This window comes from Eucyclogobius newberryi, unplaced genomic scaffold (genome assembly GCF_026437365.1).
Source record: "Eucyclogobius newberryi isolate DKJ021-1_F unplaced genomic scaffold, fEucNew1.0.hap1 SCAF_12, whole genome shotgun sequence".
Taxonomy (NCBI): Eukaryota; Metazoa; Chordata; class Actinopteri; order Gobiiformes; family Gobiidae; genus Eucyclogobius; species Eucyclogobius newberryi.
The window spans coordinates 8,047,591-8,060,099 of NW_027315746.1; the positions used below are offsets into that span (position 1 = coordinate 8,047,591).

General features: G+C 41.5%; 1 protein-coding gene across 3 annotated transcripts in view; it reads right to left on the reverse strand.

Moving 5' to 3' along the window:
* The window catches only part of LOC140356020 (receptor-type tyrosine-protein phosphatase mu-like), a 362,562-nt gene that overhangs the window by 132,472 nt on the left and 217,581 nt on the right, over positions 1–12,509 (reverse strand). For all 3 annotated transcript variants that reach the window (XM_072440712.1, XM_072440711.1, XM_072440710.1), the window contains exon 12: positions 7,205–7,478. In XM_072440712.1, coding sequence (XP_072296813.1) covers positions 7,205–7,478 — 274 coding nt within the window. The remainder of the gene's footprint in view (positions 1–7,204; positions 7,479–12,509) is intronic.

Below are 12,509 nucleotides of genomic sequence, written 5' to 3' on the forward strand. Positions count from 1 at the left end.
ACTACTACTGCTACTGCTACTGCTACTATTACTGCTACTGCTACTACTAGTGCTGCTACTACTGCTACTGCTACTTCTACTGCTACTGATGCTAATACTACTACTACAGTTGCTAATACTACTACTACTATTTCATGTTGCTAAATTGACATATGAAAAAGTCATTTATAGTACTGACACTTGCTCAAATAAACAAATACTTTAATATTAGAATTATCGACAATAATAATCATAACAATAATCCGACGATATTGTGTAAATCCACCAGATATTATGTAAATCCAAAAGAAATGTCTTTAAACTAATGAGTTGAGGTTTAATTATTAGACAAATGTGAAATGTCTGTCAAATGATTCACACAAGTGCAGAAACTTCACCCTTTTTTGAAAGTTTACCATTACTTTTATTTAATCAGCTCTTTTTGTTGCATTTTTTTTAACCATAATCCATCTATTTGATATTCAAATTTGACATATCCTCAAAAAAACATAATCACATATTATTATTATTATTATTATTATTATTATTATTATAAGTTTTTATATGGCCCTGGCTTTAGTATCGATTAGTATCTGATAGTGATTGTTTCTGATGATCACAATATTTCACTTTAACACCATCCACCCCCACCACCCCCCTCTGTCCAGCTCCGCCCGGGCCCCCCCACCTGGGCCCCCCCACCCTCTCCCTCAGCCCAGCCTGTCCAGCTTCGCCCGGGCTCCGCCACCAACACAGCGAGGAGGAGGAGGACGGGGCCCGGCGCAGGCGACCGGAGCAGAAGCCATGATTTGTCAGCCGACTCCTTTTCCTCCCGTCGCGCAACTGCAACGCCGTGTGACAAGAAACGCCATCGCGGCACGGCCCCCGGACACGTAATGGGGGTCCGGACTCTGACAACAAGAAAAATACTGTTGGAGGGAGGTAATGAGGAGGCCACATGAGAAGACGTGTTTGTGTTGTGAGCGCAGCGCTGAGGAAAACAAAAAGCTGCTGGTGCAAACGACCGGTTCAAGCTATTGTACCCGAAAAAGCAACACGCGGAGCCGACAGTACAACATGCTCTAGTTAGGAACCACTTGGAATGTGTCAAATCCTCTTTGAGAAATGACGACAAGTTGAGAAGTTACGAAGGGACCAGCTCCTCAGATTGAAAATGACTTTTGGACGGAAGTCAAGATGTCTTGATCTCTAAAACGTTGTTCAGATTACTATCAGAAAATTTTGATTTGTTTTCTTCGTTTACCAAGATTGTGTGGCAATATTTTTCTTCTGACGAGTTTCATCGCTTGTTTTCTTATTTAATTTGCAATTTTCTCACTCCACTGCTCATAAATGATGCATTATAAATGAAATATGACACAAATATGCCAAAAGAGAATTTTTTTAGTCTAAAAGTAAAGATGGGTAAAAATTATATATTTTTAATTCCAAACTACTCTCTGAATTCCATGGATTTATTAAAAAAGCAAACATTTGTGTCTAAATTATGCTTTCTGTCTGCATGCAATAATCATCTAATAATAAAAGTAGTTTATTTTTGCCAAGCCGGAAGTACGCTTTTTTGGCCTAAGTAAATACAACAAAGTAGATATATTCAAACAAAGTAGATGTATTCAGATATGTGCTTCTTAATTTTTACATTTGGTAAATCAGCTTTCGTTCATCACTCACTGATTATGCTAAAAAATATGCAAAGTTTTTCTGTTCTATGCGTTGTTTTTTTAATTCCCGTCTTGTCCCCTCGTGAGCAGCCATATTGGTTTTGATACAGACGAACCTGACTGGCTAATCCACCTGTCAATCACACCCATCGGAGATTAAATCGGGGACCAAACGACACGGCTTTGTACCATATTAATAGATGAATTCAACAAACAATGGACAAAATGGAACACTTAAGATGCTCTGACCCCCCTTTCCTTTGAATTACCTGCTAATTATTTTTATTAATCCTGAGTTCTCTATGGTCCTGCCCAGCCCCGCCTTTAAAAAATGTATTGATTAATTTTTTTTCATTATTAATTTAAATGTATTATCATTGTTATTATTCTATATATATATATATATTTTACATAGGTCTGTTTGTTTTATTATTTAAGTTTTTGTTGCCATTAGTTTAAAAAAATTACAAAAAAATATTTTTTATTTAAATTATTGAAAGTTTCAGTATTCGACTTTTCGAAAAAATACATACATACAAAATAATCTACACAGCTTTGTAAAGTAATGAAGTATAATCTTAAAGTAAGGTAATTAGACCACAACCAACCAAATACTTAATAATCAAGTAATCAAAGGGATCACAAACAAAGCACATATAACTTTTGTTTACTTGTTTCAAAAAGTATAACTTTTGTTTAATTGGAATCACTTATTGACGTTTTGACCAATAAGCAAATTCAGAGCATTGGCTGTAACTAACTATTAAAATATCGCCATTATCACCACAGTTATTGCACTCGTCGCCCCGGCATCGCCGTCAATCCACCCACTGCACGCCGCGCCCACGTAAACAATAAAAACATCGGAAAAAGTGCCATCGGGAGCCGGAAACATTAGCGCGCATTAGCGACGACGCGGCCCTCGAGCTGTCAGACGGATCGCTCGTTAAAAGCCACGCGTTGCACGTTCGTTTTTTTTTTATTTTGAAAAGACACCGGGGGAATATTTGGACGCGGTTTGACATTCACCTGTTCTAAGTGCCCGGGTTGTTTAAGAGTGGCGAACACATCAGCGGCGGCGGCGTAACGAGAGACTCTAATTAAGCCTTGATGTACGACCTGACGACATTGACGGCTTAATGAAAGAAGCGCGGAGGCAAAACGTGACGCGCAAATGCATAAACAATATCGGCGCTTGTTTCTTTCATGTAGCGTCGGCGCGTCTCCCGAGCTAGCGTCTTTCATTTGTCTCATGCCCTGGGAGAAGCGCTTCTTGCTAATTGTGAAAGCGGCGAGTTTCCCACAATGCAACGCGCCCGGTCTCTGGTGTAAAGCCGCTAATTGGGGCAGGGTCTGGTCTCACGTATTGTTCCGAGACGCGCCGGTGTTTCTCAATGGAGCCGTCGGTGGTGATTTTCATTCGGATCAGACGCTCGGAGCTGCTGCTGAGTCGTGTTGTCGAGCGGTGGGAAAAAGGAGGCAGCGTTTTTTGCTCAAGTTTAAAGTTCTTCATTTTTCACTTTCTTTTGGGATTTTAACCACGTCGTAATGCGGTTTTTCAAAACTACAACGTGCGTTTTGTTTTCATTCCTACGTATTTCAAAGACTGGATCGATCTGTGTAACTTTTCTGATGTAGGCGACGCCCGATGACCGTCTCCATGGTGATGTTCTGGACTTGCTTCCTGTTGCACGAGACATTTTGAGGACTTTTTCCATTTCAAAAGATATGTTCATGTCAAGCAGATAATGCCCCTATGTCAAATTACAGGTCAGGGCTGTGGAGAGGCGAGGGTGATACTGGTAATAATTCATGTTATGCCAAGGATTTGAGTGATTTGAATTGCGTATCTTTAATAGTGATGTTATAATAAATCAATTGAATTTATTTTTGTAACGCCCAAAATCACTGCAGCAGTCGAGGGCGAGATGTGACTGAAATATTGTGAGATGTGACTGAAATATTGTGAGATGTGACTGAAATATTGTGAGATGTAACTGAAATATTGTAAGATAAGATAAGATAAGATATTCCTTTATTGTCCCACATGGGGAAATTTCATTGGTGCAACGCAGGTAGATACAGAGGTAGATACAGAAGAACAGATCACTTATAGGAAGTCTGAAAAACACTTTTAGTAGAAGATCTCCTATAAATAAATAAAAACTCCCATAGACAAATAAATAAATAAATACCATTGCATGTGATCCCGACAGTAATTGCACATGAATATGTGTCACGACAGCACAGTAATTGCACATGAATTGCACATGAATTCCAACAGTAATTGCACATATGACAGAATTGCACATCAGTATTAGGTTAGGTCAGTATTGCGCCGGGATAACGTGACGATCTCCGGGTAAGACGACTGTTTCATGAGTTCCTCCTTTGTGGAAACGCGGTACGGCGCCGGCCGGGGGGCGGGGCCGGAGCCGGGGGGCGGGGCCAGAGCCGGGGGGCGGGGCCGGGGGACTCAGAGCCAAGACACATCGCAACGACACGACGAAAACACTCAATCCAGCCGAATAAAGTCAAAACAAGTTAATTTAAAGCGATTCCAGTGCGTGTCCTGATCGTTCGTGAAGTTCCTCTTCCATATAAACGTGTATATAAACGTGTACCGACGACACGCCGTACTTTAGCGCGGCCGGAGGGCGCGGGGGGGGGGGCTGGTGGGCTCGCTCGGAGCTAGCTCACGTCACAACAACACAACGAACGCAACGAAAAACTCTCAAATCCAGCCGAAAAAAGTCAAAAACAGTTGAATTAAAAAACTATTCCAGCGCGTGTCCCTATCGTACAGTAAAATAGAAAAAATATACTAACTATATTTACAAAATATAGGAGATAAAGCACAATAAGTGTGAGAAAGAAGAGAGAGCGTTTACACCGGGCTGCTAGCTGTACCAGCGCCTTATGACGTTCTGACCAGGAGATGTAACTGAAATATTGTGAGATGTAACTGAAATATTGTGAGATGTAACTGAAATATTGTGAGATGTAACTGAAATATTGTGAGATGTAACTGAAATATTGTGAGATGTGACTGAAATATTGTGAGATGTAACTGAAATATTGTGAGATGTAACTGAAATATTGTGAGATGTGACTGAAATATTGTGAGATGTGACTGAAATATTGTGAGATGTAACTGAAATATTGTGAGATGTAACTGAAATATTGTGAGATGTGACTGAAATATTGTGAGATGTGACTGAAATATTGTGAGATGTAACTGAAATATTGTGAGATGTAACTGAAATATTGTGAGATGTGACTGAAATATTGTGAGATGTGACTGAAATATTGTGAGATGTAACTGAAATATTGTGAGATGTGACTGAAATATTGTGAGATGTGACTGAAATATTGTGAGATGTAACTGAAATATTGTGAGATGTAACTGAAATATTGTGAGATGTAACTGAAATATTGTGAGATGTGACTGAAATATTGTGAGATGTAACTGAAATATTGTGAGATGTGACTGAAATATTGTGAGATGTGACTGAAATATTGTGAGATGTAACTGAAATATTGTGAGATGTGACTGAAATATTGTGAGATGTGACTGAAATATTGTGAGATGTAACTGAAATATTGTGAGATGTGACTGAAATATTGTGAGATGGTCAAGTCACAATACATCAAACACAAACTTCTTTGCTTAAATGCATTGGTTTGTTGCAGCAGCAGCTAAAGAAACAGAACCACAAGGACCAAGGACTGTTTCAGAGCAGACAAGGTGAGGAAATAACTGTTATTCAGCACTTTTATATTTAAAGTCTTTGGAATATCACAATAAGTGTTTGAACAAAAGGAATTTTCATAAAAAGGCCACAAAAAAACAAAACATCCACATCATCGCAATAAATATTGTACAATGAAATAAAAAATGGGATCATCTCGTAGGGATTTGCACATTTTTATTCCCTATATCTTTATTGTTTTGTCATTTGGATTTAAATTCCACATTGCAAAAAGATAATTTGTATTTATTTATTTATTTTTTCATTTGGACTTATGGATCTATTGGTCTGGCCACTAGAATTGTATTATTTGCACGATATTTCCACTCGTTTTCCAAATCTGGAGGCAGAAATTTCCATTTGAAATTAGAACGTCAATAAACCAATGTTACAATTATCAATTATTAGTGACTAATGAACAATTTTCAGTGCTTGTGCGTTTGTCTCTTTTCTCTTGTAAGCTTCCATTGCACAGTTAAAGTCACATTTGTGATCAGAAGTACAGGGTCGACCACAACTACCACACAGCGAGTCAAAGGTTGGATAAACATAGACTGACAGTTTAGAGATTGTTCTTGTACAAACACAAGCCGCTCATGTCTAATGCAGAATCCAAACGTCATTCCATGTGCACCGCGCTTCAAGTCCATTAGATTACGCTCACCGAATAGCCATTCCCTCAACTATGCTAATCTGATTACGCTCGACAGCGACACCATATTGTGTACTTATTAGTGCTGCACGCCGCACAACAAGACAAGCTGTCACACTCCAAATGTCAACTCCATCCAACATGTCCAAGGACCGAGCTGACGTGCTGCTGCGTGTTTGTCTCCAGAATACTGCAGATGGCTCCATTATACTGCGGACGTCAGTGCTGGAAAAAGTGTGTTCGTGGAGCGATCGATAATGGCACAACGATGAGTGCAAGTTGTGTCGATTGTATGTTCTCCGCTTGAAAGGAAACACTTGTATTTTCACATTTACGAATGGAACAAATGTCATGTTTGTCACCGCAACCAAAATAACTATATCTGTGTTGTATATGACGAAACCTGCTGCTGTCGTCGTGTGAACAGGTCTATAATTATCGATTCGCTAAAATGGGTTGTACGGGGCTAATATTTGAATATGGTTTATAAGTGAGACGACCATTCATTCATTCAGGATTGGTCGAGAAAGTTTCAAAAGGGAGTCAATGTCATACCATCTGTTTACGATACCACACTTAGGCCGTGGCTGGATGGATAAGCGCTAAGATCATTATTTTATTTTATTTGAATTGTATAATATTATCCTGCGACAAGTTGGCCACTGTCCAGGGTGTACCCCGCCTAAGGCCCGAAGTCACTGGGATAGGCTCCAGTCACCCGCGACCCCAAAAGGGAACAAGCGGTAGAAAATGGATGGATGGATGGATGGATGTATAATATTATATTATTATTCTATTTCATTTTATTATCATGTTATATGTTATTTTTTTGTTTTTTATTTTAATATTGTATTATATTAATTTTATATTATTTAATTGCATTTTTTATTTTATTATTATGTTATATTATTATTATTTTATCTTATTTAATATTATGTTTAAATTTGATTCATTTCCGCATATTACAGTTGTGTTATTTAAAAAAAGTATAATTCTGTTCAGAGTGCACATAGTAAACGACTCCCAGGAGAGAAAAAAAACTAATCCAAAAATCCAACACATTTTAGTTTCTAGAGGTCTAAACTGGAAATCAAGAGATTGTTTAAATAATTGCAGCTTTTGTGATTTGATGCTTTTACCCCGTTGGCGGTGCTGACGGCCTGGTAGTAGACGCTGTAGCTCTTCTGGGGCAGGAGCGGGGCGTTCCAGTAGCCGTTGTAGGTCTTGTTGTCGCCCACGGTGAAGGGCTGAGGCGCGTGGACGCCGCCGGCCGGAAACTGGGCCGTGAAGTAGTACTGCGAGTTCAGCGCCGTGGCGTTCTGGAAGTGAATGGGCACCGGGTAACAGCGCAGTATCTCCGCCGTGCCACGGGCGCGACGGGGGCGCTCTTCCTCCACCACCACCTGATACGCACTGTGGAAACGGGAGGAGTCACAGGTGAGGCCGGGCCATATATATATATATATATAAAATACATATGTACTGCAAAAATAAAGCCTCTGTGATGCGCTGATATAAAACATGAATATTATAAGTGATCACTCGTTACAGGACAATTCTTGAAAACTGGTTTGTTAAGATAAATTCCCATGTTTTCCGAACTCAAACACACAAAAAACAACATCTATTTTAAACTGCCTTTCAATAACTTTATCCTACTTTTACTTATTGTTTTGTGTTTCTCTCACAAATGTAAAGCATCTTTGGGTTTCATGAAAAGCGCTATAAGTGTTCTGTTTTATTATTTATTATAATACGTTTTCCAATATCGTTCAAACCTTTAAATACATACGTTTCAGTGACATCATAGTGTAGTTTAGTATCTTAATTCTGAGGTCTCAAATTCATGACATTTTGACACACAACACATAAAACCCAACGTAGAACAAAACAAAACCAAAACACTAACAAACTTTAAACATGCATCTGCTTCTACAGGTACAGTGTTCTGCCAGAGGGGTTAGTTGCCTTGGCGATGCACTACTCAAACATGAGGGAACAGCCACGTTTCCCGGACGGTGTGAAAACCCAAGAAAGATTTGAAGCCACTTCCTGTGATCCATAAGTGAGCACGTTTAGCCTTTACTTCTTTGTTCTAGCCAAATACAAGTTATCTGAGCATCTTTGTCCTCATTTTTGTTTTAAATAAAGTTGTGCATCACCTGAATATCATGGTTACGTTTGAGAGATTGACTTTGAAAGACAAAAAAAAAGGGTAAAAGCGATTTGCTAACGTTATTTCAAGAGAGAGAGACTTGTTTAACAGCACAAATCAGCTCAAATGTTTTATGTGGCTCCATCTGAGTAAATACAGTGTCAGTCAAAAAAATAAACCGGATTAAAGTCTAAATAATAGAGCTCTAGACGTGCCTCAACACCACTATCAGCTTGATAATAATGATACTTGATGATCATACTTTTCCGAGACATCAAATATGTGCAAACGGTTCCTGTATCGGACAAATCTAAAAGAAGCAGAAAAACAACATTAAAGAATATTACGTTATAGCTCTGCAAAAGAGAAAAGTAGTGATATAGATATATATATATAGATATATATATATATATATATATATATATATATATATATATATTTATATATATATATATATATATATATATATATATATATATATATATATATATATATATATATATATATATATATATATATAGTTGAATAAATGACCAAAACAACAACAATCCAGATGACAGTAACCAACTCTTTTTCCTCCTCTGATACAACCTTCCTTAAACAACGGAGTCAATTCAGATTCATGCATTCACCTGAACAGCTTGTCCCCCTCGCTCCACTTATTCATCTCATTCATTACACAGCGAGGCGCCGCTGGCTTGTCCTCTGTCCGAGCGAAACCCAATACTCGGGGATCGGGCCCGGTCCCCTGCATCGGGGGCCCGTAAACAGACTCTTTGTCACTCTGGGTCTCGCTGGGGTCCAACGGGTGCGTGTGCGCTGCATCTAAACGAACCGGGGACACAGTGTCATCTCTGTGAGGGGCAAACAGGCGGCACAGTGTGGGGCTGAGGGCGGCCTGCGACTGGGGGGGGGCACAGTGTGGGGCTGAGGGCGGCCTGCGACTGGGGGGGGGCACAGTGTGGGGCTGAGGGCGGCCTGCGACTGGGGGGGGGCACAGTGTGGGGCTGAGGGCGGCCTGCGACTGGGGGGGGGGGCACAGTGTGGGGCTGAGGGCGGCCTGCGACTGGGGGGGGGGCACAGTGTGGGGCTGAGGGCGGCCTGCGACTGGGGGGGGGGGCACAGTGTGGGGCTGAGGGCGGCCTGCGACTGGGGGGGGCACAGTGTGGGGCAATGGAGGTACACGGACGTGAACCTTTTCAGACGAGGGACAATCGAAAGGTGGAATATGGTCGGGGGCTCGGCTTTGTCGCTGCTCGTTTTGGCTCGACTCGAGAGGCGGGAGGACATGACCGGGTGCCGCACTTATACTATACTTCTACATTTCCGTCCTCGTACATCGTTATAACGTTATATAATCGCGAGGCTGACTTTCCCCTCGACCCGGTGAACAATGAACCCCCCATTTTAGACTCTCGTAAACAGTTTTTTCCAACGATGGTTTACGCGCTCATCAATACACTTCGTGATTAAACAAAGTGTGTTGACCTTGATGATTAAAAGAACTCGTAATTGAAAGTGTAAACTTCATAAGGTTTAACGAGATCGACCCATAGGGGTTGTTTAAGGCCGATGACGATAGCAGTTACATAAAATCCAAAGCTGACGATATTTTAGGGCTTATTTTGATTCATTTATGCATTATGGATAAACTATAAAACACATGCACAAACCTGTTTTAACTACAAACTAGGAAAGAGAGCAGTGCAGTCATGTTTCGTGCAGTGACCTCATCAAATACAACTTTACTCGTTAGGCAGCTGTTGGCCCAAACGAAGTATCGTCCTCCTGCTGCGGATTTAAGGCTGATTCGCTGCAAATATTGGGCCTCAATCTCAGTTTTTTTATTGTATTTCCTAGAACCGTCATTCCCAAAGTCAATACAAAGATCACACGGTGGCTCCTGAGAACAATTTTCACTACATTTACAAGAATATGTCACGTCTTTCCCTTAGATTTGCAGATAAAACACGATATAATGACGACTGTAGGCTTAGTACTGCTATAAAGTAATACATTTACACAAATATCTTATGTAAAGTTGACTTCTAACTCAATATTGTGTTACACTTGAGTGAACAACCTTTGGGAAACATTGTCTGAGAATATTCCAGATATAGATGGGGAATAACATCAGCACAGTTGTAAGAGTGAAAACGCGTGTATTAACGGTTCACGGGATCGACGCATTTTCAACTGTGACACCGGCGTGGGGCACATATGCGAGGACTTAAAACATGGGATTTGTGCTTTATGCCGTACGAGACGATGCACTGCAGGTGAGTAATCATCTAAATAAATGAGTCGGTGTCAGCTGTGAGGCGAACGGCTGAGAAAGTAAATCATTGCAAAGGTTAAATACGACAACCTTTCTCTGGTGATAAATAGTCATCCACGGGCGCCATTCTGAACTAGTGGGTCACGAGGAGGTTCACTAGAGAGAGCGCTGTGCATTTTCACCTGGTGTCGTGCGGTTTGTCGGGCGGTGAGACCTGTGCGGTCAGTAGAGCCTTCAAACCAGAGGGATACCGGATCACGTCTCGCCGGCACCGCAGGCACACGACATCTTCACCTTTTCCCGCTGTGAGAACTTGGATATAAATCATATTCCAAAACAACCCAAAAGCCCGTTTTGAGGGTTCAGAGTGGCTTCCCTTTGGTCGCCGGGTGAATGCTTCACCCACTGTGCCACAATTACCTCTGTTGCCAAAGCCAACCACAACAATATTAGACGCTTGCCCGTGTCAACGATGAGACTAAACACTGAACTGAACCTGGACTAAAGCAGAACCAAACCAGGACTAAAGCAGGACCAAACCAGGACTAAAGCAGGACCAAACCAGGACTAAAGCAGGACCAAACCAGGACCAAACCAGGACCAAACCAGGACTAAAGCAGGACCAAACCAGGACCAAACCAGGACCAAACCAGGACCAAACCAGGACCAAACCAGGACCAAACCAGGACCAAACCAGGACTAAAGCAGGACCAAACCAGGACCAAACCAGGACTAAAGCAGGACCAAAGCAGGACTAAAGCAGGACCAAACCAGGACCAAACCAGGACTAAAGCAGGACCAAACCAGGACCAAACCAGGACCAAACCAGGACCAAACCAGGACTAAAGCAGGACCAAACCAGGACCAAACCAGGACCAAAGCAGGACCAAACCAGGACCAAACCAGGACTAAAGCAGGACCAAACCAGGACCAAACCAGGACTAAAGCAGGACCAAACCAGGACCAAAGCAGGACCAAACCAGGACCAAAGCAGGAACAAACCAGAACTAAACCAGGACCAAACCAGAACAAAACCAGGACCAAACCAGAACTAAAGCAGGACCGAACCAGAACTGAAGCAGGACCAAACCAGGACCAAACCAGAACTAAAGCAGGACCAAACCAGAACTAAAGCAGGACCAAGCCAGAACTAAAGCAGGACCAAACCAGGACCAAACCAGAACTAAAGCAGGACCAAACCAGAACTGAAGCAGGACCAAACCAGGACCAAACCAGGACCAAACCAGAACTAAAGCAGGACCAAACCAGAACTAAAGCAGGACCAAACCAGGACCAAACCAGAACTAAAGCAGGACCGAACTAGAACTGAAGCAGGACCAAACCAGGACCAAACCAGAACTAAAGCAAGACCAAACCAGAACTAAAGCAGGACCAAGCCAGAACTAAAGCAGGACCAAACCAGGACCAAACCAGAACTAAAGCAGGACCAAACCAGAACTAAAGCAGGACCGAACCAGAACTAAAGCAGGACCAAACCAGGACCAAACCAGAACTAAAGCAAGACCAAACCAGAACTAAAGCAGGACCAAGCCAGAACTAAAGCAGGACCAAACCAGGACCAAACCAGAACTAAAGCAGGACCAAAGCAGAACTAAACCAGGACCAAAGCAGAACTAAACCAGGACCGAACCAGAACTAAACCAGGACCAAACCAGAACTAAAGTAGGACCAAACCAGAACTAAATCAGAACCAAACAAGACCTAAAGCAGGACCAGTGTGAACTATTCTCAAACTACAGGTTTCTGGGGAGTGGGCAGGGCTGGCACAGGCCTCAGGTGCCACTCAGAGGGAATGAGGGAATGTATTGGGGGCAATTTAAATTTGTATTCTTTAAAATTTTCCTCATGCTATTGCAATTTAAAAAAAAAATACACCTTCTTAGTGGTTAATATTGAATATAATTTCATTTGTGTCACAATGTTGTCTTGTCCGTGTACACCAGCAGGAGTTTCTAGGTACAATTTAAACGTTTGTTTCTTCATTAAAAAA